Below are 26,202 nucleotides of genomic sequence, written 5' to 3' on the forward strand. Positions count from 1 at the left end.
ATGTTCCCTAACACTTCATAAGACGCATATGCATTAAAAAATGTCGTGGTTTGGCTATCGCACAATCTCGGCGTTTTCGACGTTATACAACTCGCTGTCACGACATGCCTGCGAAGGCTTCTCAGAATAACTGCCTGTATAGATTTTTCAACAGATTCAAAGTAGAAACGGAATCGCTGACTCATCACCCCTCCGTTTCTACTCTGTAGGAGTGAACGTTTACATTGTCAAAGTAATCGTAACGAGCGGCTCGCTCCGAGCTGCTGTGATAAGTGTAAACTGGCCTTTAGACTCGCATGTGCAGTGCATGTTGAACTAAAGAAAATACCTTCCTATTCTCGTATACAACAAAATCAGTTTACTAATTCAGAAGTCAAACAACAAAATTCAGCGTTATATTTACAATTTTTTTTTTTTTTTTTTTTTTTTTTTTTGTTTGTTTGACTTCTGAATTAGTATTTATTCAGCGTGTTATTGTGTCTTAAAATCGGTTTAATCGTAATATACGGTACCATGCAGGTAGAATAGCCCCCACGTACTCTGTTCTAATGTAAGAACGTCTATGTAAAGAAAGAAAGGTTTCGGAGATGTAATGTAAATCAGTTTGTTATAGTGCCACTAGAAAGCGGAGGAAAAAACTCGGCAAGGGATTTGGCGACGAACCTGATGGCGAGAGTTGTCCCCTTCGCGATGTGTACAGGAAATTGTGGAGTATGTGTTAAGAAGAAACGTTCTTTGACTTTCGCGATAATTTATACTTGGATTTTCGTACTTTTTTTTGCTCAAAATAACTAATCTATTAATTAATTTACTCGTGCAAAAAAAAATCTTTTCCTTTAAAGGGTAAAGAAATTGGAAACGATATTAATTTTATGTACTCTTGATAAACTTGACCATTGGACTTTGCAAGATTCGGCGACTGATATTTTGCGCATACACAGCTGTTTCCCTCTACTTTAGAGCGGAGCCATTCCCGTTGCAGAGAAGTTTTTTATCTTAACAATACATATTTTTTTATTCTAACCTCCATGTATGGGAGACACGGGATTTCGCAACTTGATGAGCAGTAACAACAGTTACCTCTCTCTGTCTCTTAGTCTCTGTTTAAGAAAGTGTTGGGCAGTAAACCGGTCATTTTGGTGTTGGCAGCAGTTTTCAAAATTTTACCAAGGCCGTAGCGAACACTGGGATTTTACCGCGAAATCTTTTAAACTTTTTTTTTTTTTTTTCCCATTTTATAAATGCCTTATTTTTTATTTTGCAGTAAAATTGATTATTGTAATTAAATTTTTAAGTAATTAACTTCATTTTAATGTTATTTATATCTTTTAATGTTCTGTCCTCTAAATTTATTTATTAATAGTTAATAATACTTTCAAATTTCTCTGGCATAATTCTGAAACTAAAGCAGTATGATGACATACTATCATGAAATTTTAATGGATATATTTTATATATGCTGCTAAATAAATATAAAATACCTGAATTTATTATAAAATTTTATTGAATTTATTTTAAAATATCATTAAATAGATTTCTTTCTTTTGTTAAGCTGCAAAGTGTCTGCAAAAAAAAACTCATTTTTTAATCCAGATTGAGCAGATTCTAATCTCAATCTTCAGTGTAGAAAACAACTCCTATTATAGCTATAATACTAATGCCTTCGGGATTTTATATATATAATAAGTCATATGCAATTGGCAAAGTTTTGTGTTTTCAAGTGGTACCATAATTAATTTACCTCTCAGCGCAGTCAACGCGCACTATGCGGATAGACTGGAATTTGCTCAAAACACACCTGGAAAACTTGGAAAAGTCAGGGAATTTCATTCTCTTTGAGTGGCAACCCTGTTATGAAAACTATTGATGTTTATACAAGATATTATGAATTTAAGATGTAATAACACGCCGAACAAGTATTAATTTAGAAGTCAAACAACAAAAATCAGCATTATATTTTCAAATTTTCACAGGACTAGTTTCGATGGTTTTACCAAATCATCATCCTCAGCTGCAAAAGCTTTTGCAGCTGAGGATGATGGTCTTGCTTCTAAATTAATATTACAAATTTATTTTCTATTTCCAGGAGAAAACACAAAGCAATTAAATGAGTTTGCGGTTTAGATTAGTATAAGTTTATTTAATAAAATTTTGGGTAAATCTGACTTGGAAGAAAATATCTCCTGCTCCTGGCATGCAAGAGGCCTGGTTATTATGAACCAGGCTTCTTGCATGTTCTGCTTGTATAAATTGCAATCTCACAGTGCAGTTACCATATTTCACAATATTTCAGTTTACATTCTGCTTGGGGAAGAATTCTTTTTCTCGTGTGTATTTGCCTTATAGTGTGTTTTGATTGAAACAAGCTAAAAAATATCAATTTCATTTTTAGGTTATCATTTATACTTTGAAGTACAATTTATGTAACCATTCTGAACAGCAGGAATATGATAAATTACACTTATTTTTTTCTTTTAATTACATTTACCTATTTGTGAAATCAGGTTGATCAAAGAAAACTGTAGAAATGGATTTCCTTAAAGCTTTTCACATTTAAAAAAAATTAGGTTCTGTAGTTAACCTTTAGCATTCTCCATGTTTTTGTACCACTGCCTACCTGCAACTCTGGCACATTTTTTAGAAGTCTTACTTTGTGTGGAAAAAATTGTATGCACTTGTGAATGTTTTTGGTTTTATCTGTTTTATGAATATGCATATTCATCTTGCAAATGAAACATAAATTTTAAATTTTGTAATTCACCATCATGGGGTATTTTCATTAATTTCCTTGTGCATTCTGGGTTTACTTGAACAAGTGTCACTGTACTCGCTAGTTTGATGTCTGCCACCCTTTTCTTGCTTTTTTGAACACGCAAGACAGTCCCTCTTTCCACTTTTTATGATTATATGCAATTTTTCATTTAATTCCTTCAATAATTATTATGTTTCATCTCTTCAGTGGCATAATTCGATTACCACTACTTAAAGTATCAGAATCAATCAACATTATCTTTTAATATTCGAAATTCAAGTACATCTTTACTATCACTTAGCTCTAAATTTTCATCGTAACATTCATTTGTCTCCTTTTTTTTTTAAGAAAGTTCATAAAATAATTTATCCTTAATATTAGAGACTTGGCGCATTTTAACTGCAGATAACAATTGCCAACATCAACAGTGACATAACATCTTAAGCGTAATCATGTTAGAAACATTTGGCTTCACATCGAAGTCATCACAGGTATTCAACAAATGAGTGATATCTTCGTACTAAAGCTAATGGAGCACTGAAAGAAGTCAGAAATTTTTATAATAACTGCTTGGAATATCTTGAAGAACGAACCGTTCAATTCAAGGATATTAAAAATTTTCAGTGGGTGACTTTAAAAAAGGAGATTTTATGGGAATATGTGGAAAAATCTTTTTAATATATTAGTAACCATTTTCCGAAAAATAATATTTGTGAAAATGATCTTTTTGATGAGGTGTCATTGGTAAAAAGATACGTTACTGATTAAAAAAATAAATGCTGGTCTGCAAATGTGGAAACAGACAAAAAATGAACAGAGTTATTCCTTCATTTTAAACAGATTCCCTATGAAAAATATTTTGAAAATTGTAGAACACGCCCTTTTCCTTCCAGAAACAAATTCAGCAAGAGGACGTGTTTTTTCTAGCATCAATAATAAAATATGGACAATTGAAAAAATCGTTAATTGAACTATAAGGTTCCTCACTTTTTAAAGGCTAAGTTGCTGTTGAACGTGAAGAATCTTAAGAACTGTTAAGTGAATGATCGCTTGAGTTTATGTGACAAGAAGCAACAAGGTAGAAGGGTAAATAACCCTTTATTATTCAAATAAGATTTAACAGAACTCCGTCTTGGAGTGTACAATAAAAACCAACACTTGGGTTTGAACTTAAGAGGCTAAGAATAAGAAGTAAATTAAAACTAATCTAAACTAAAGAGTTATAGCCAAAGCTATCAAGATTCTAAACAAGTTGGCCCCTTAAAGCTAATTGATTTTGAAGCTATCAAGGGCCTGAGTACGGCCGAGCTTAATAACAGCTTTGCGAGAGAGTAGCCAACAAGGTAGATGCACGCTAATCAGAAACTCTGATTCTCTCTAACTCAGCAAGTAGAACTTCATGGTTAAATACCACTCTTCCTCATTATGTATTCAGACGTGATTCTTAAACTACTTTCTGGCCGGAAGTAGTAAGCTGAAGTTAAGAATTTGACAGAAAAGGAACTTAAAATTTAACTGTTAATAAAATTAACATAATTCTTACAGAACATTAGAAAACTTTAAAATCTGTATTAAGCGTAAATTATAATTTGACCAATTCATGTGAAAAATTTCACGACATTTTAATAAATGATCTGAATCTATTGCAAAGTATTCACTCAGATAGAAATATGACCATGAAAAAAAATCATAATTTTTTTAAATTTTCTTCAGAGGGCAAAAAAGCATATCCTTCAAGCCACAGCTTGTTTACATGCAACATTTCAAAAGAAGAAGAAATTGCAAAGTAGCAGACAATATACATTTCAAATAATAAGCTGTTGCCAGAAATTTTAATTCCAAAACATAATTTTTTAAAAAAAATTCTTTACTAAAATCGTTCTAAAAATGTATTAATACCCTCTGTATATATTCAATTATACTAAAAAATGCCTCACTCGGAATCAGCAGGGTCCCATTGCTGATGGTTAAAAGGACTCTGCTGTACTTTTAATATCTAGCTTTGCATTGAATAGATCATAGATTTCAAAAATGTAAAACAAACTGCAGAGTATCTGACCTGTCCTCTTTCTGTACCTCATGAAAGGACAATGCAAGCTGTCAAGTATATTGCATAAGCTGACAGAGTATTTCAGATGGGCAAAGAGAACTTTTTCCTCCTGCCCTCCCCCACAATAAATTTTGCTCATAAATATAATGCAGCTTCATCATATTTGATCTTTGTAACTTGAAACATATTTAAAAATAATTTATTACTGTAAAATGTTTTGATGTTTTGTAATTTTATCTCTTCTTTAAAATTTTAAAATTATAGTTTATAAGAATTTATAGTACTATTCCGTTTTGAGGACGATAAAATATTGCAGCGGAAATGTATGCGCAAAATCGCCAAATCTAGCAAACTCGCCCATTTAACAGCGCGCCAAATCTAGCGTACGCACTGATTTCAAATTGCGTAATTTTAGATAGTTCTGTATTTCTTAAGAGGCCATTGAAATACTAGTTTATTTTTTAAATACTTTTTTGATATCCTATGGATTTAACAATTTGGGAATTGCCCATGATGAAAAGTCTGCAATTTTGCGGAAAGTGCAGAATCGCCCACTGCTTGGCACGTTATTAAGAATTGCACATACTCGATATCCATGTACACATCGACCTATTTTCACTTTTAAAAAATCCCATAATTGCACAAAAATGGCACTGCACACACTCCTTATCTGGTGCTATTCGGTTTCGAGGGCTGTAAAAAATCACCAAACTATTGTTGATGCCAATACTGCCAAAAATAATTGCGGCAAGAAAGGAAGTACAGTCAAAAGTTGTTAATCCGGACTCGTCGGGACTTCCGCGATTCCGGATTATCGATTTTTCCGGATTATAGATCATCAGTTTAAATCTTGTAAGATGGCATGCAGAAATTCTAAAATTAAAAATATGAAACCGTAATTTATAAAATAAAGAACAATTATGATCTAAAGGGTATTAAAATTTACAAAAAAAAAAAAAAAAAAATCTTAATACTTATTTGTTTACTTTATTAAACATTTCTTTCAATGTAAGTTGTTTAAGTTGCTTTGTTTTATGTGATAATACTTTCTCTTTAATTCTATAAACAGACATAATTTCTTGTTCAGTTACAAAGTTCCGCTGTTCAAGTCCCGTTAATTGCTGTGCCGAGAATACCGAGTAACTTGTCAATCGAAATCTTTTCGTTTTCAATAACTTCTCTGTCACCTTCTTCATGTCTTTATCCATTTTTTGCAGCAATTCCACTTTTTGTTTGATGGACATCAAAACATACTTTCATTTTGTAGATCCTTTGGGAGCTCCAGCATCAGAAATTCTATTTGACATAATCGAAAGTTCAAATTTACTCTTATAAAATTGCTCTTACAGTCTGCAAAAAATAATAAGCCGGATCCAATTCGAAGATTAAGGAAGAACGCAATCTTCAACATTAACTGAATTAGACAATTTTAGCTTATACCGTCGGTTATACATAAAACGCGCACGTGAAAACGTATTCTGCGCTTGCGCACACGCATGTGTGCAGTTGTAAAGGTCTTACGCGCAAGCTTAAACGCTTATGCGCATGTGTCAACGTGGCGCATGCGCAGAAAGTGTTTAGCATTGAGGTCCGGATTATGGGTGTCCGAATTAACGACTTTTGACTGTATAATAGTAAATAACTATCTAAGATTGATATTTTAATTTAGATGAAAGGTTAATTTCATATAATACATTTTAATTATTACAATTTATATGAAAAAGGCTAAACATGACTGAATGGAAGCATAAGAGTAAATAACTATTTCAGATCATTATTATAATTTATATAAAAATTGCTAAACATAACTGAATGGATGCCTGCATCACTATTTCGCTACTGACTTATCGCTAAAGCATAATTTCATCTCGTTGGTTGTTCAAACGTAATTTTCTATAATGAATGATGCCTTTTCTTTGAACATATTCTCGGTAAAGTGCAGAATCGCTCACTTATTTGTTTGCCGCTTTTTACAAGGGTAAAAACAATTGGATTTTTGTCAAGGATGTGCGCAGTGCTATTTTTGTGCAATTCTAGGATTTTTTTTAAGTGAAAATAGGTCGATGTGCACATGGATACCGAGTATGTGCAATTCTTAAGAAAGCATCAAGCAGTGGTGATTCTGCACTTTACCCAAAATTCTATTGGCGACTTTTCGTCATGGGCAATTCCTAAATTGTTAAATCCATAGGATATCAAAAAAGGATTTAAAATCAAAAAAATATTTAAAAATTAAACTAGTATTTCAGTGGCGTCTTAAGAAATGTAGAACTATCTAAACTTACGCAATTTGAAATCAGTGCGTACGCCGAAAATTATGTTTGAACAACCAACAAGATGAAATTATGCTTTAGCGATAACTCGGTAGCGAAATAGTGATGCAGGAATTTATTCAGCTATGTTTAGCTTTTTTTATATAAATTATAATAATGATCTCAAATAGTTATTTACTCTTATGCTTCCATTCAATTATGTTTAGCCCTTTTTTATATAAATTGTAATAATAAAAAAGTATTATATGAAATTAACCCTTCATCTAAAATTAAAACAATAATCTTTAGATAGTTATTTACTATTATACTTCCTATCTTGCGTTAGGGTTGCTGCAATTATTTTTGGCAGCACTGGCATCAACAATAGTTTGGCGATTTGTTACGGTCCTCGAAACGGAATAGTACCGAATTTATAAAAAGAAAAAAAAATATGTGTATTAGCTTAACAGTTTCTTTCCATTTTATCTTGCATATTTACAATAAATATTTTTAGAAATGTTTTGGTTTCTCTTTAAATTAATTTAAATGCTTATGTTAATCACCTAGTAGCGATTTTAAGGAAGTATATTATGCAACATTTCTCCTGTGATTTATATATGATAAAATATATTTTTAATTTGATGTAATTAGTGATATTTAATTCATAATTTTTATTAACAGTGTGTAAGTGGTAAAATTGGTTTCGCTGTGTGTAATGTACCTTACCACAGAATAATCGTCTGCGCTTCTCCTGACAACGGAAGTTTTATTCCATGTTTTTAGAAATTAGCCGTGTGTAGAGCTTCAAATTTTGTCCGTTGAGCAGTGCCGCTTTGTTAAGCTAGCATCCGTCGTTCCGCCATCTGGTCCTGGCCAGGTGCAAAGATGCGGCTGCTTCACAGTTTCTACTCGCTTTTCGGCCCGAGGCTTTGCGGGAGATAACATCTTACGCACTCAAGGCTGTAGGAAGGGGGGATGACGCAGATTTCCAAGGTGACTGAAATTGCCCAATTGACAGCATTCACATCTAAGGTCATCTCTCGATCTAGGTTTCACTTGGATGACTCTGTTAGAAGGCTTTTGTTTTGAAATTTTTATTTTATTCTAGGAGAGAAGAAATTACGTAAGCTCAACTCTGTTTTGTTCCAAAGAACGTAAATCTGTGCAGAACAAATTACCGGGGCTGTGGGTATCCACAGCTTCAGTTTTGCTGGTCTTTGTATGCTAATTAATATTAAACTTGGTAATTTATCTGTTTTTCTGAATTTTTTGAAATTGAGATATGTAAAAAAATGCGTGTTATCTTTCAAACTGAAAACTACAATTAGAAAGTTTTTAGTATCATTCCACTTTATTCTTTGTTTATTAAAATAATAAATTACTCAAAGAGATATATTTATTTTGTTTTTACTACAGTCGAAATGAACTAATAACTGAAGTGCGTTTTTCTCGCACTTTAGTTAGAACCTTCTTAAATAAAACAAATTTTTACTTCCTTGTAAAGGACCGAAATAAGCAGATTTTTTTTAATTGATTAGTTAATTTTAGCTTTTACTGCGACGCACACGATGGTATGCGTCAAAGGGAGGGATATCTTGTAGAAGATTTTTAAAGGAAACTGATTCGTATCCACGTCACATGGAGAAAACCACAGAAAACGCCTCTGCAACCAGTTCGTTCGCCGGGATTTGAACTCCGGACCGAACTGCTAGTGTTCGGCGACTTTACCGCTCAGCCGCAGGTGGATCAAAAATAAGCAGATTTATAATAGAATATGTGGGTGGAAATGGCGTATTGAGGAGGCATAAGGTGCTATTGAATGGTAGGGTAAAAACGATTTTTCTGGTGTAATCGTAAGTAATTTTTCTCGTTGAACAAAATTGAATTGCTGAAGTGGGTGAGACGCGAGACAATCAGAAATAAATGAAATAGCTTCTGTGAGGTCTGGACTTCGGACGGTAATCCCTCGCCGTGCGGTTCACCTATCTATGCTTTTCTTTTGTGAGAAACTTAACCGTTTTTATATTTGATTTTTATTGTTATTTTTATAGTTAATTTCGTATTTCATGCGTGTAAATATCGTTGTACATTGTTTTCTTTTCTTCCATTTAATTTTGTAGTTGTTTACATATTTAATATTATCTGTCTCCCATGCTGCGAACTTAGCAGCATCTCCTATATAGGCAGACCAAATTAATTTGGTCTTGTGGTCATCTGACCAAATTAAAAAAAAGCCTCTGAACTATTCCCTGTTCTGTCTTTGTACGGCCGTTTCACACAATCAAAATATTTTGGAATAACTGTTTAGTATAATTTCATTAGAAAGTTTACTTTAGCAGAATTATTCATATTGTAGGCCTTAATGGTATTCCGTGATGAGAGCCGGATTTGTTTTTTTTAACATCGAGTGATAGTCGAGCAAAATTAAATTGTTTCATGCGTTTTATAATCTCAGTTATTCCCAGAATTTTAAATATTAAATCATAGCTACTGACTTCGCATGCAGACCACCTCTAACGCGATCAATAATTTAAATCATATTTTTCGGTACATAAGTGTACATTTTCATGTTGATTCATTTTTAACCTGGAAATGATGTATGGCATTTGTTACCTTTCTCCGTTCGGTATTTATGTATTGACGCAGCAACCCTGTCGCAGTTAGGCAGACGTTTATTTTATAGATGAAAAGGTAAAAGCTAGCGGTTTTCGCTTTTTTTTTTTTTTTTTTTTTTAAGTAAGATTCCCAAATTATCAATATTTATCGCAAGTCGGTAAAAATAATCAACATACGAAAAGAAATAACTTAAACAATTTAAAATACAAATTTGAATTACTAAATAAGAATTACGTAATACATCAAAAAATAAAACACTGACATTATTCTTCAAATCTTTCTGTAATTTTTTTCCGCATTTCTTCTCACTCAGAACACAGCGATCTGTTTCCGCTTAAAAGAAATAAAGACAGTTGCGGAGAGTCTTCGAGCAACCCTCGGCAACAGCGGCTATCTAGGAAACACATTTTCTCTTTGGAAATTTTTGGCAAAATTCTGTATTCCTCCAGAAATTTTACCGGAGTATCTTCCGTTGCTGGCAAATTCCACAAGGTCATAATTTAAAACTAAGTCTGAGGCAAAAAATATCACGATTTGTGAAAAAAATTGGAACTTGGAATACAGTAAAAAAGATTGCTAAGTAGACGAAAATGATAGCCTTACTTGACTCAAGGATTGTTATGAGCATGTTTGTCGAAAGAATGCTTATGCGCTTGGTTGCCTGAGTTTGGCACACTCTGAAAATTTACCGACTTGTACTAAGGTGGTTGCGTTAATACGTAAGCATCTTTCTCTCTTACTTTTCTTCATTTGTCCCGATATTATTGCAAGTTTGATCAACGAGGCAAAGGCGTCTGTATCACTTAATATCTCCTTACTGGAACATATCGTTGAGTTTGTGTGCATGGGATTTCCCATTATTTGAAGGTGTTATCAATAGCGCTAAATTATCAGTCTCAAGCTAGAATAATTAATGTTATCGTCATTACCCGTGTGAATTTTGAGCGGTATGTACGATCGCCGAAGCTCGTCAATATGCATTTTATCAATGGCCTTTCTAAGAACGGAAACGGAACAATTGCTGAAAGGAGGTATTCGGGAATTGTTCTGTATACCTCCTTTTAAGTAGTTGCTTCATTTTAGCAGTTTGCCTTTCAGCAGCACTCTGTACCACTTTTAAGCGCCATTTCCGTACCAACCCCCTTTACCTACTTTACATTTTTTTTAATCACTCGTTAAGGAATGTATAAAACTCTTTGTCTGAAACGCTTCACCAGTAGCCGAGTAGTTAAAGACTGCTGAATATTGGTAGCTTGTCTCTGGTTCGAATCCAGATGTAAAGTGGCTGGTTTTGCCCATGTGTTAATTTTGAATACAAGCCAATTTATCGTAGAAAAACATCCCTCTCCTTAGGCAGGTAGCACACGTTACCATACTCATTTTGCCATACTCAAATAACCGAACTTAACCTAAACTTGTTCGTAAATCGTGTGGACGAAACTCGCGACCATGAGCGTAAAAATTCATGCGCTGTTCGGACCAATTTGCTTGTGAAATAAATGGACACAATTTGCGAGCGAAAAATAAAATCTGTTGTGCCTCACGTTATTCTAACTCAAATGACCAAGTCGAATTTTTGGCAGAGTGCCACCAAAAATTGCCCAAGCGGAGGTAAATCTCTAGCCGCCTCCAAATGTGGCTTTATTCTAGCAACTTTTATTAAATAAGCATATGAATCTTTTATATATATATATTACTGTAGTAGAAAAATTCATATTAACGAAGGTTTTGAATAGTAGTGTTTGTTCGCAGTTTATAACAAATTTAATCATTTTAAATAATTTTCTTACTCGACTAGGTTTTTCATAAAGGGCGACTTTAGTTGTATTGCTGATTTCAGTCATTGAGAGCGCATTAAAGCATAGTTTGCAAATCATGACTATGCTTGTCTAAGACTCAAATATCCCCAAATCTCAGCGTCGGGAAAAGAAACTAAGAAGAATGTGCAATTTCTCATAATTAAATCTTCCAGTCAATGGAGAAATGACTGAATCCGTCATCTCTTTTAACGTTGATGTTTTAATTTACTTGGCTATTTGTTTTAGTTCCACTAAAATTATGCAAAGCTTTTCTTCCTCCTGGTACTTTGAATTTCTTCGAAACTTGGCATATTCATCATAATCTGTCAATTTGATTCTAATGGATCAGTTTTTATCTTCACAAAACGTGCAGACGTCCTTTCGTTCCTGTTTTAATCTATAGATGGCGCTACAGATGTTGCATCCTTTTTATTTCCCTCATGTTCGTTGGGTTTTATTGTTGTTGTTGTTGTTTGCTTAGGTTTGACATTTGGTAAAAAAAAAAAAAAAAAAAAAAAATGCTTAATCTTTGTTGAACTCCAAAAACTGTTTTCGAGAGTTGTATTTTTCTGAATTTGAAGTCGGAATTATCTACTGTGAAATCAGTGATTAGTTATATCCATGATTTCCCTAGTGATCCGACAAAGATCGTGATTGAAAAAAATGTAATTTAACAGCATCTGCCTAAAGGAAAGATTACCGTTATTTCCGAATCTACGCCAGAAAGTGAATTTTACTGCAAAGATCCTGCCAAAATTGAAAAACCTTTGTTATAAGCCTTTCTATAAATGCAATACAAAATATGGACCTTCAGGCTCCATTTGGAAAAGGGGGGGAATTGTAAGAATGAAAGGATACTTTGGAAGTAAATAATTTTCCTTTCGCTGTTCTCCACTTTAAAACGTGCATTTGGAGTTTTGCCAAAAGCGCTTTTATGAGTAAAATTTATTTCTTCATTTCTGCTGTTTAGTGAAAGATGCTTGAACAAAAAAAGACTCCATATTGTACTGGTTTACAGTGAAATGTAAACGCTTTTCCGGAGCAATGCGTCAGTCAGTGTGGCTAATCCGGTTGGGCGGCAGTTGTTTAGATCTTTGTGTATTATTTAATTACCGAAAAAAAGAGCCATGATTCATTCAAAAAAAATGTTTTTCGAAATAATTTTACCCATTAGTGTGGTTAAAGTTCCACCATATTATTATTATTTCCAAATTGTCAATCGTTAAGTTTCGCTGTTCTTGTTTGCTTGCAAAACGTAAGCCATAACTTCGTCGATTCTAAAACATACTGAATGGGATCCAAACATAAGTTATTTACTATAGGTTTAGATTTATTCTGCACAGTTGTTCCATATATAGTTCAGTCTGTGTTGTAAGTAAAGCGGATTGAATTTTTTGGGGGGGGGGTAAATGAAGTAAAGTATATTAAGTTTCGGAAACCTTAGATCTCTCCAACGGCAAAATTGGTTACACACATCTGTTGGGAATATCCACGTGGGTGTATGCAATACGTAAGTGGAAATGTCAATATTCTTTTAAGGGGAAAAACGCTCAAAAAAGCAGCAATCGGACCATTGAACCAGTTTCTTGCATCTATCGAACGGCTTTTTTTAAAAAAAAGTGGCCTCGGTAAGTCGCGAAAACATCGAAACCGCTAGGCTCGTGGGAAAAATTTGAGCAAACGAGAAGGAAGTCCTTCCTTCCCCCCTTTCCCCCTCTCTTTCTGACCTCCCCCCCCGACTCCCTTTTTGTCGTGTACGAGAGGCAGGATGTAAACATTTCGCAACGTTGATTTGTGCGCAGCTGATGGTCGCCTTTCTGTTTCTTCGCTGAGCGTAATCTTTACGAAATGAAAACTCCATTTCATTTTTATGTGTCAGAGGTGGATAAGTGTGTGTAAACTAACCGTGTATAGTTGGATGACAAATACACACCAGTTTAAAATAAACAGTTGCATATAAAGTGTGTCGTCATCTAGGTTAGCGGTGAAGCAGCTGAACCTTTACTTCATCAATGGCGTAATTTGGCACCTTCGCACGTAAGTGGCGTATTGATAATATCGCGGCTCTTTTTGAATGGCTAGTTTGGCTCGTGTATCTGTACAGTTAAGTTGGTTTATGTGGATATTAGATATGCGGCGCGTTTATTTTTCTCTCTAGCCGAGTAAAATTAAACTTATCATACGTTTAGATACATATTATCAATTTTTTTCCATTTTTTGATGTAATAAACATTTATTATTTAACAAACATTCTCTATTATGCAGAAATGGCACAAGAGAATTATTTAAATTTAACTTTACTATATTCTTTTGAAACAATTGATTATTATTTACATTGTTTTATACAGGTTATTATTTTACATATATGAAAAAATAGTATAATTACATTTGAAGAGATTTTCGATTTTTATATAATTTTGTTTGAAGAGATTGCCCTGCATTTTAATATTACTGAAGCCAAAAAAAATGTTCTCACAAATATAAAAATTACAACAAAAAGGCTGTAATCTTTTTTTTTTTTTTTTTTTTATTATTATTATTATTATTATTATTATTATTATTATTCGAGTCAAATCTGTGTTTAATTTAGAGAGGGAAATGACTTTTCTGTTTTGTTTGTGGAAAACTGTCTCTCTCTCTCTATATATATATGTGTGTGTGTGTGTGTGTCTGTGTATGTGTAAATTATGAAATATCTACTTTTCAGGTAATAAATTAACAATATCCCTTAAACTCCCCACTTCATTCTAAAAATAAAAGAGCAATAGTTTTTCTGACATAATCTTTAAACCCTGTAATTCTTAAAAAGATCCGTCATTTAATCTCTATTGGGCACTTATCCATGAAATCTTAACCCAACATGTGGATATTAATCTGCCATATAGTCTGAAATAAAATCTAGTATAAGAAATCTTTTGCTGTGCAGTCTTTTTTGCTTCAATCCTTCATGCAGACCACTGTTTGCTTTGTCTTGCTGCTAACTGTGCTGCCATTACCTAAAATGTGATACTCTGTATAAAATTATGGAGTGCATATTGTGCCCATGATTGTGTGTGATGATGAATATGTTTTTGATAATTAGATTCGTGTCCAATAATAAAAAATATGTTCAATTCTGTCACGTCTGTCTACAAGTCTATTCCTTCATTATGCATCATCAAACTATGCAATGAAACAGCTGCTCAAACCTATTACAGCTGTCAACCAATCATCAAGATAATTACAGTTGCTTTTACTGTTATATCTATATATGTATATATACAGAGGCTGTTCACACATTTTTTAGACGATTTTGGTAAGCGGTAATGAAAAATCGTTTGCTGCAAAAGAAGTAATTGCAATTGTATTATGTTTTTAAAAATCAAAATTATAGTATGTGGCTTGAAAGTTTTCTTTTTATTAAAAATGGCGAATTTAACAAAGCAGTGGTTCGAAGGCTACATTTACGCTCTTTCCAGAGAGAAATATGCATATTCCGTTATCCAAAAGCGATGTGAGAGTCATGGATTTGTGATATTTAAAGCGTCGATAGGTAATATCATCAACAAGAAAGGAAAAAAACGTCAAATTGGAGCCTCAAGTGGGATAAAAATTCCAAACAAGTATCCAAGGAAAAAACGGACATCTTCGACTATTGCAAAGGTACGTTGTTTATTGTTAAAAGAAAATCCCCCTAGTCAAAGGACAGTTGCAAAATCATTAAATTGCTCGGTGTGCACTGTAAACAAAATGATAAACGTTGATGTAAATCTTAAGAAAGTGAAAAAACGCAATGTGCATCGTCTTCTAAAGCATATTGCTTAATGCAGGACATGCTGCAGAATTCTATATGAGAAACACTTATCCAAAGAAAAATGGAAAACAATTGTCACAATAGATGAAGCAAGGGTGTATTTAAATGACTGTAACAAAAAAAAGCCATTTATTTTCATAAAAAGGAAGAACAAAATTTAAGTACATGGTTCAAAGAATCGAAAGAAAGTTTTCCTAAGGGATTCATGATTGTTGCTGGTTTTTCATATAATGGCAAGCTAAAAATAAAGAGAGTGCAAAAAAATGTCAAGATTAACTCCAAATACTATCAGGAACATATTTTATCGCCAATTTTTTTGGATGAAATACCATCACTTTACCCACAGTGCATCTGTGAGACTCCATCAGGACAAAGCTAGCAGTCACACATCAAAATCCGCTGTAAATTTCCTAAAAGAAGTGGAACAAAAAACTGGTATCAAGGCCATACCTTTCACTGATATCCCTACTAAATCTCCTGATGTGTCACCTATGGATTTTGTGCTTTCAGACTTTTAAAAACTGCATTATGCCAAAACCCTAACAGGACTCTGGAAATTGTTTTGTCGAAAGATAGTACAGAATAAGGGATGTCAAATAGAACATGTAAAACACAAGAATTTTATGTAATTTAGTTTTGTGAATACATTATACATCGTCTAAAAAGTGTGTGAACAGCCTCTGTATACATACAAAATGGAATAAAAAATGCATTTAAAATTCATGTATTTAATTTGTGAAAAACCACGTGCATTGTGCTCTTGGATTTGGTTATTTTTTTGGGAGGTATGTGTGTGTGTGATTTTTTAATGTGTGATGAATTTTTAAACTTATTTTTTTATTTTATTTTGCAACATTACAACTTGGTGCTATCAGTGCAGATTAGGTTTTGAATTTTTATTTTGTACTTATTCATATATAGTAAGATATCTAAATATGAAGAAAAATATATTACCCAATTTAACTTAATTGGAACGGTCCTTTAAATTTTTTAATTTTAATTTCTATACATCTGCTTGTTAAGGTTCCATGTTGCACCATTTTACGTCACGATTTCTGTGCAATAACTATAGTGCAAAATCTTTTGCCTGGTCGCTGCTCAGAATTAAAACAAAGATTTTCTGAGCTTATTAATACTACTGCAGTTATTACACATTGCTGTTTTGATGCTTGTTGTGCCAAGGAAAGTCGCATCTCTTGGCTAAACTTTTTTATGTTATTTAGAAGGTAAGCTGTATATATAGAAATTGTGGGGCATGTTTATCACATCTAATGTAATAATTTAAGTAAAAATTTATTTCTGAATAATTGTCAAGCCATTTGTGATTTTTTGCTCCAGTCTGATCTACACAATAATTTTTCACAAAATGTTGGTTTTCCTTTATTTACGAAGATTTCATTTAATGGAAGTACATTTGTTTCCGTTAAAGCCATACTGCTTAGAGCTTCCCCCGGAAGGGTGTATTTTCTTGATGCTAGGTATTGCTTATTTTGTTGGGCTTCTTTCCTATTGATAATTGTCTTTATCTCCATTCATGCAACCACTTTAAAAAAAAAATAAAATCAGCGTATTTATTTGTTTTTATTTACTACAGTGGATTTCACAACCTTGGAATTTACCAAGAGAGAGGAAGATGCTACTCTTTCTTGTTCTCTTTTTGAGAAAAAGATATGCTTTACAAATAAAGGTTGTCCTTGAATAACTTTCTCCTGAAAAATTGAAATGTGATTCAGAGCAGAAAGGTTTATGCAGCTTGTTTCAGAAGTTGTTTCAGATCTTCAGTTCTGAGTTTATTTTTATGGTGTTCTTGCAACTCTTCCACATTTTCATTGTTGATTTCCAAGTCCCAGTTTTTAATTTTATGCTTAAAAGTGCACTCTCAACAGTAGCAAAAGCTTTCTCAGTGTGAAAGCACTCAGTCTCTGCTTGTAACAAATTCTGGCCACAATTTAATCCAATCCCAATTCATGGTTAATCACTTGCTGTCAGGCTTTTCCCATGTGACTTTTACAGTGAGAAACATTAAAAGGATGTTTCCAAAAGTCAGTGAGTAATATCTGTGTCAGAGATACCTAAGGACACTTCTATAAAGTGCTTCCAAAAATTATCTAATCCATGAGCTGCATTAGATAAGTCATGTTAGAAGGTAGAAATTTCGCTATGATGAAATCTAACTCCACCAACTTATCTTCAGTGCTTCAAAGGTGCACTGTGTATCAAAAGTAAGCTCTTCACCATCAAAATTTTTTTCTCATTATTGTTTTTCTATACCTGGGGCAAAATCTTCATGAATCTGCCTGATAAAAATTGCCTAGTAAGCATTACAGTTGGCTTTCGGCATAACAGGTAGTGTAGTTTTAATCACCTTTTTTTAATGCTTTCTGATTCTTTGAGTAGTACAGAGTGGTTTGGCCTTATGTCTCCTCTTGCTTTTTCACATAGCAAAAGTATTAAACTATCTTTCATTGACTTTTATCCAGGTAATAATACCTCTTCTTGTTTGCTGTATATTCTCTTTGGCATTTTTCCAGAGTAAAGCGGTTTCATCACTGTTGAATACTTGCAGAGGAAAAAATATTTTCAACTTTTACATAGCTGATAAAATCTTGCACAAGTTCCTTGGCAGTTTTGTTTTTGTTCATACTTACTGCTACCCGACGCCTTATTATGGTATGTACGCTGTTTCTTTTCTTAATCTGTTTTCTGGTAGCCTTGAAAACATCAGTATCTGAGGTATTTTTTACGATGTTAGACGGTTTCTCACCCTTTTTGTCTAAGATGAACATCAAGAAACCTAGTGAACTGTTTAGTGACTTATCACTGAGCTCAAATAACTAAAGATGTAGATTCAAGAAGGATTAAACTATCCTTTATTTTACTCAAATAAGAATAACAGTTGGCCCCTTTCTCAGGCTTACCACAAAGCCTCCATTCGGGCTTTAACTCAGAATAAGAAACTAAACTATAACTAACCAAAGGGGACTTGGATGAAGCTAAACACGAGTATCTAACGTAGTTGGTCCATAATCTAAACTATCTGGCGGATATCAAAAGGCACGTAATAACACGGCTGAGCTCAACAGCTTTAAGAAAGGCATAGCCCCAAAGGTAAACACGTGCTACTCAGCATTCCTAGCTCTCTCTCTCTCACGAAGTAAGTTCATCTAACTCATTTGCATTCAACGTGATTCTAAAAACTCCTTCTGGTAGGGAGTTGTAAATAAAAACAAGAATTAATAGGAAAGGGACTTTAAAATTAAAATATACCTTAGAATGTCATCATAAAATCACTTTGCTGTCTTACAAAGGAAAACATTGTTACCAGCTAACATTTACACATTTATCTAAATAAGTCTCAATTTCGCCGCATTTTTCAGTTATATGCAATATCTGTTTTATATATTTCAATTCTCTAACTCCTTTTGCAACATCAGCTTCTTTGATTGCATCCTAATTTTTAAGAATAATGCAGATCATTGATATTGCCATACTGAAATGAGCACTTTAAAAACATAAACACTATATTTGTATTTGTTTATTCTTTCTTCTTTCACTTCTATTAGAATTCTAGTCATTATTTTTTCATTTTGTTACTATTATTAATTTTCTTTGGTTATGTGATATCTTATTTAATTATTTATACAGTAAACCCCTTTACACAAACCTGCTTAAGACAATTACTAAATTAACATGAACAAATTTTCAGCCCTGATAGTGTGATGTATATGATCTTAAAGAGATTTTATTGGTTAACACGAGTTATGAACTGTTTTTAGTCCATTGCTTCATTAGATTTTATAAGTTAACACAAATTTTCAAATTTTTTCAATTTTCTGTGCTAGGTCTGCATTCAGAAATTTTCTATCCTGTTTAAATGATATTAATATCATACTGATATGAGCACTTAAAAACATAAACACTATATTTGTATTTGTTTATTCTTTCTTCTTTCACTTCTTGAAACAGTTATAAATGATACAGTTAATGATACAGTGATAGTCAAGCATTGTTACTCATGCTGATTTCCTCACAGAGCAAATCAGCATGAGTAACAATGCTTGACTATCACTGTATCATTATCACTGCATCATTGAGTTTTGAAGAGTTTGTTAGTGCAGATGATGACATTGTCATGTGTGCTGCAGTGAAATTTAATGTATAAGCAGTTGTATCCGAGGTGTAACAAATGTCATCAGAAGAAAGTGAAGATGAAAATATCATTCTGCCTATTTGCCAGGAAAAGTTACACACCTTATACACTGTAGAATGTTTTTCTGCAACATTCAAGTTGACCACTAGTTTTGCACAGGGCTGTGGAGTTGGTAGAGAAAATGACCGATTCAGACTCTTGACTCTGACTCCTGGAATTTTAAAGACTCTAACTCCAACTTGGCTCTGACTCCCACATATATATATATGTAAACATATACATATGGGTTACAGCTTATTTTTTTTTAATATAAAAGAAGTAATCGATGCTACAGGGAAAAAAATTGATGACATAGCAAGTTATTTATATTAATTAGCATTTATTGTGAAATGGAAAAACTGGCATTAGTTATTTCTAAGAAACAGTGTAGCTTCGGCAAGATCTTTGTTGGAGGGCCATAAATTCGATTTGATAAACTTCAGAGCTAGAACTTTCCACGCTAACTTGAATAGGAGGAAGAGCTGTTATTGTTAAGCCTACTTCTTTTAACTTTTCAGGATAGATTTTTAAAAGTTCTAAAAAAGGTGTCTTACAAGCACAATCATATTTCTCTATTTCTTCAAAAGCCATGTAGAAATCTTGTTTATATTTTTTCATTTTTATATCAAAAGGCTCTTGGTTCTTTATTTTCATTCGCTTTGCCTTAGCCTTTTCAATATTATCCAAAAATGTTTCTCAAAATCTAATTCATCACTAGAAGAAGATGATAAAGACTTAATTGCAATGTCTGCAGTTTGACTGTTCTGATTCGAATTCTCCAATCGTTTTGAGAATAATTTCTTCTTAATGAAAGTTCATAGATTGGCTTTCTTTGCCCTTTTTAATTTGTTCGTCATCCAAGAAAATTCGGTATTTCAGATCTACATATATTGAACCCAGCAAGATCTCTTTGTCTAGCAAACTAGTTCCTCTTTTCTTCATTAAAGAAATGATTCCTTCTTCAATAAACCCTCCATTTCAGAAAGAACAAACATCACAATCTTCCATTCTCGCCTCTTGTCAGTTCTTCAGATTGCAGCTTTTTTGTGGCTATATAGGGTATAGAGGAAGAGTTTCCAATTCTGCAAGATCATTTCACAGGCATTCTGTTAGTGAAACATTACAGTTATCTACATCTTCTAAAAAAGTTCTTAATTCTAGTAACCTCTTTATCATCAAATATGTACTTCCTCATCGTGTTGCTTGATCAATAATTGCTCCTTTTCCTGCTCGCTTCCTAAGAATGGCATCAATTTTGTTAGCTATTGCTTCTTACCTAAATTTACCAGTGAGATTTGTAACTAAATGAGTCAGTTTAATCACTAATGGCAAATAGTCCATAAATAAAAATAATAACTCAGGTTGTCTTTAATTTCATTTCAAATTCAAATTGTCCAACAAAAACTGGAGTCAGAGTCGACCTGTTTTTAGCGACTCCAGCTCCTTTTACCCCAAAATCTGCCTGACTCCATGTCTCCGACTCCACAGCCCTGGTTTTACAGAAGCCATGAAATTGGTGATCAGTGAGTAAATTTTTCAAGTTAACAGTACAGTAATTAATGTAGTACTGTAGTTTTTCCTATGACAACATACTAATATACCGTAGCATTATGTAACTATATACTATAAATGGTTAATATGTAGAAAAATTTATTCCTAAAATATTTGAGTCCCCTGTTAACAAGAACTCAGGATTTTTTGGGTCCCTTGATATTTATGTTAACAAGTGTTTACTGTATTATAAAATACAAATCACTGTAAAATTTAAATGAGATTCACATAGAACTGACAATTTCCTGCCAACATTTCTGCTTTCCCTTGTGACATTTATGAGCAGATTTTTTTTATATAATGCCATTTTGCATAAAACTCGCGTATTGTGGGACCTGTATTTTTTAAACTCTAATTCCAAATTTTATATAATAAATTTTCCTTTTAAGAATGTTAAATTATAATAAATATATAAAAATGCTGTTTCAGTTTGGGTAATTTTAATAATTGATATCAGTATAATTTCTAGGATTGTGGTCTTACTCAAAATTGCAAACTGTAGACAGTTTTTTTTTTTTTTTTTTTTTTTTTTTTTTTTTTTTTGTGTGTGTGTGTGTGTGTGTTTGTTTGTTTTGTCTTTATTTGTTTGTGTGTGTGTCAGTAATTCACAATTTTAAGATATAATGTTTAAGAGAAAATTATCTCTGTTGTTCTATTTATATAGATAATACTGTAGTTGAACAAAAATCTACTCTTCCTCCTGGTGTCACGGATAGTGATGTGAACTTGTTCAAAAACGTACAAGATACAGCATTACAAGTAGGTGATTGTGGTCTTGTTCCTTTTTATTTTTTGTGTTGGGAATATCTTCCTCATTAGCCCTTGTGTACATTGAATGTACAGAAGAATAATTTTTGAAGTGTCTGCCCTTTAATTAAACTTTTTTAATAGGAGTTATTACTTTAAAGTGCCATCTGTAATGAAGGAAATAAAAAAGAGAATGGATGTACATTAAACTGCATATTAAATAAAAGCACATGTTATGCAGAGGAAGGAAGACATACTGTGCGATTACCAATTTTATTAAATAAACAAAAATTTAAAAAAATTCTGTTGATGTTTAGGTAAGAATTATTGTAGAGTGCTGTTTTAGTTTTGGTAATAAAAACATGCTTAGCAAAGTTCTTTCCAAGATTTTGGACTGTTATGTTGGACCTTAGCTAAACTATCTTCCCTTCTTTGCAAGTGTTGTCATTGTGAAAAATCATATATTTGTCTTCCATGCAAGCTCACCCCTTTCAAGTTTCCAATAGTATTTATTTAGTTATTTCTGTGCCACAAATTTTTCCTTTGAAAAAGAGACTACTTTTATGAAGTTCATGTTGTAATGTAGAGCATGCACCTAAACACACTCAAATTGTTTACGTGAGCTAAAAATATAAACCTACGTTAAATGTGTTGTAAGTTTTCTTTAATTTCGAATCTTAACATTATGCATGTTATCAAAAAAAAAAAAAAAATTCAGATGATGAGTCTAAATCAGTTACGTATTCCTTTTCCTTTACTAGATATGCCAGAAGTCAGAGTTAGGTTGGAGATAAATCTGATTATTTAACTGTAAAATCTAATGTCAGTTAGTGTTCAGAAAGCTAAATAATTTGGGGGGCTTTTCTAATAGCAGGGTGGTAGACCAAATGTATGCTAATGCGTTAATATTTCCAACTTTGCACCACTTAAAAAATATTAACCACATGAAGCCCTCTGACTCACCATTTCTGGATTTCCATTTTCATTCCTGTAAATAACAATTTTTTTTTTTAAACCAACAGACTGATTACCGAATATATAGTCAAAAGTCGTTAATCCGGATTCGTCGGGACTTTGGCGATTCCGGATTATCGATTTTTACGGATTATAGATCATCAGTTTAAATCTGGTAAGATGGCATGCAGAAATTATAAAATTAAAAATATGAAACCGTAATTTATGAAATAAAGAACAATTATGATCTAAAGGGTATCAAAATTTACAAAAAAAAAAGCTTAATATTTATTTGTTTACTTTATTAAACATTTCTTTCAATGTAAGTTGTTTAAGTTGCTTCGTTTTATGTGATAATACTTTCTCTTTAATTCTATAAACAGACATAATTTCTTCTTCAGTTACAAAGTTCCGCTGTTCAAATCCTATAATTGCTGTGCCGAGAATACCGACTAATTTGTCAATCGAAATTTTTTCGTTTTCAATAACCTCTGTGTCACTTTCTTCACTATCGGAAGCGAATTATGATGATGAATTTGATTTAAATCATATCAAAGACGGAGTACATCGAGATGAAATACTACATTTAGTAAGGAATTATAAGCCAAAGTGGCATAATAAAAGAGACACTGCTTGCCATCATTTAGATTCTTACTTATTAGAGTGTGTATGGTGTCATATCATTCAGAAACTGAAATGTTTTCTTTGTTAAATGATATTTATGATTTCATTCCTGTTGTTTAATTTTGAGGGGAATGTAATAAAATGATTTTTCAGGAATGTTTCTATGCTTACATTTACTCTTGCCAATGTTAATATTAGCGCATTCGCATACGTTTATCCCACTGGCCTAGTAAAGGGAAAGGTATCAAATTTTGTAATGCGATGATGAAATAGCTGATCTGAATTCTGCACTCGTTTGTTACTTATTTATTCTTTTGCTGTTGATATTTTATATAATAGAGATTTGCATTGCATTGAAATTCAAATTTTTATGAATTAAGTTTGTTAAGTGTTGCATACACATCCCATCTGTAAATATAATGAAAAATGAAGAAGCAGTTTGATAAAATTTAACTTCTTCTCCTATGCTTCTTTTATGGTGAATTTTTTATTATGTGACTGAGTCAACTTAATTTCGCGTTTCACAGTCGTTGGCGCAAGGGTTGACGGCTGTTGACTCTGGCAGGAAGGTCCAGGAAGTGCTGCCTAGAAGCTCAGATGAAGTCGCAAAGTCACAAGTACAGCACAAGACAGCATCGAAGGTAGGCTCACCTGAGCATTTATAACCTATTCTTGCTGTCATGTGAACAATGGGCATTATCTTTGCTCCCTGCTAATTTCAATTTTAGGTTTATTTAAAAATTTTTCATAGGAACATATATAGTATCATAGCACAGAATCAAAATTGCTACAATTCTAGGCTGATTTGTGAGAGATTGGAGGGAAAATGCAGAGATCCGACTAGAATTAGGATATTCCACTTATAAATGACAGACAAAGTGTAAACAATGTAAAAAAAATTTCCTGTTCAGCGCCAGCTGTGCCAAAAAAAAAAAAAAAAAAAAAATTACATTAACAAGTAATTAAGTCATAAGAAGTGTACTTTACCTGAAATAGCATGATCTAATGTGTATGTATTTTTTAACACCTATTAATTAAATATGAAGAATAGGTCATTTTTACAGTCAAATCCAAAATTTTAATGGGCGGTTTAACTGGGTATTATCTTTTAAAATAAATCAGTACAAAGTCCAAAATCTGGACTCCGGACTCGTCGGGACTTCGGCGATTCCAGATTTTGGACTTTTCCGGATAATAGATCACCAATTTAAATCTGGTAAGATGTCAAGCAGAAATTTTATAATTAAAATTATGGAATGGTAACTCATGAAATAAAGAACAATTATGTTCTAAAGGGTATAAAAATTTACAAAAAAGAAAAGCTTAATATTTATTTGTTTGCTTTATTAAACATTTCTTTCAATGTAAGTTGTTTAAGTTGCTTCCATAAAAAATTCAAAAAGTTCTTTTTTCTTATGTCATATACAGTTGACTTTCCAATGCCATAGTTCTTCACATGATTTTGGGCCCACCAGCGGCCGAGCGGTAAAGTCGCTGAACACTGGTAGTTCGGTCCGAGGTTCGAATCCCGCGAACGGGCTGGCTGCATGGCTGTTTTCAGGGTTTTCCCCATATGTAACGTATATACGAGCCAATTTCCCTTAGAAAGTCCTCCACGAAGGCATCCCTCCCTTTAGGCAGATAGCCCTAGTGTGCTTTGCCATAATTAAATACACCCCCACCCCCTTCGCATGATTTTGAGACAGATATATATGCCTTCGTTCATTTTTTGCTACAATTCTACTTTTTGTTTAATGGACATCGAAACATGCTTTCACTTTGTAGATCCTTTGGCAGCTCCAGAACTGGGAACTCTTTTTGACATAATCGAAAATTCAAGCTTAATTTTTATAAAATTGCTGTAATAATAACAATCTGCAAAAAATAATAAGCTGGATCAAATTAAAAGATTAAGGAGCAGCGCAGTCTGCTGCATTAAATGAAATGCCTTAGAATCAGTTAAGATAATTTTAGCGTAGCTTAATAGTGTCCGTTATACATTATTGGCTGTGTATCACAAGATTGGCGACGAAAGCCAAGTTTTTCTGCTAAAATTTGTCTTGCTCTTATTGCGTACTGAATTAAGCCTGAATTGTATTAGTTATTTACTATACCTGATGTACTGCATTCAAAACAAGCGCAGAAGTTTCGACGAAGAATTAAAACTAATACATGAAATTCGAAAACAACTAAATATGAAAGATGTGATAAATTGCCATCGCGCCAAGGACAGAAGAACGTGAAAGTAATGTTTAAAATGTGAAAACATTCTGTGCCAAGAACACATGAATGTATTTTGTTCAAAGTGTAAAGAAATAAAATAAGCATTGTGTATTAAAGATGCAATGAAACTTATAGGCATGATGTTTAGTTTTTTATTATTTTCATTTATCTTAATTTTAACTCTAAGATTATTTTGGAAATTAATTTTTGAAACCCAATTATTATTCACACATTTATAATACACGAGAACAATAAAACAGCTTTAAAACTAAATAAAACTGTTTTTATCGTATTTTAAATATTGAGGTATGTGGTATCCCACACGCCCACTCTAGTAACTTTTCTTGGTGCGACTTCCGCCGGGTTAATTTTGCCACTTGGTGCTTCCCCAAATTTCAAAAATTATGTCTTCCCTAAATTCTGCTACCGCTTCTGGGTTTAAGGGCTCCTTATAAGTGAGTTGTACTGTAGTATTTGTCTTTTAATTGTAATATGGGTTATTCTCCTTCCTTTTTTTTAAACTCCTCTTGTATTAGTAGTGATTTTGAAGTAACCATGATTGTCATCTGTGATATTGTCTGATTAAATTGGGACTTGATTGTATAGTCAGAACATTCCTTAACGTTGCTGTCATAGTTATAAAACATACTAT

The 26,202-nt window shown here is 32.8% G+C and overlaps 1 protein-coding gene across 3 annotated transcripts in view; it reads left to right on the forward strand.

The window, feature by feature from the left end:
- Positions 1–26,202, forward strand: part of LOC118193876 (uncharacterized) — a 147,432-nt gene that overhangs the window by 68,163 nt on the left and 53,067 nt on the right. For 2 of the 3 annotated variants that reach the window (XM_035365046.2, XM_085814660.1), the window contains 2 exons: positions 21,667–21,761; positions 23,855–23,968. In XM_035365046.2, coding sequence (XP_035220937.2) covers positions 21,667–21,761; positions 23,855–23,968 — 209 coding nt within the window. The remainder of the gene's footprint in view (positions 1–21,666; positions 21,762–23,854; positions 23,969–26,202) is intronic. The other variant, XM_085814659.1, reaches the window with a different exon arrangement.

The sequence above is a fragment of the Stegodyphus dumicola genome, chromosome 4 (assembly GCF_044657685.1).
Source record: "Stegodyphus dumicola isolate Sdum_Otavi_A_Nest chromosome 4, ASM4465768v1".
NCBI classification, from domain to species: domain Eukaryota; kingdom Metazoa; phylum Arthropoda; class Arachnida; order Araneae; family Eresidae; genus Stegodyphus; species Stegodyphus dumicola.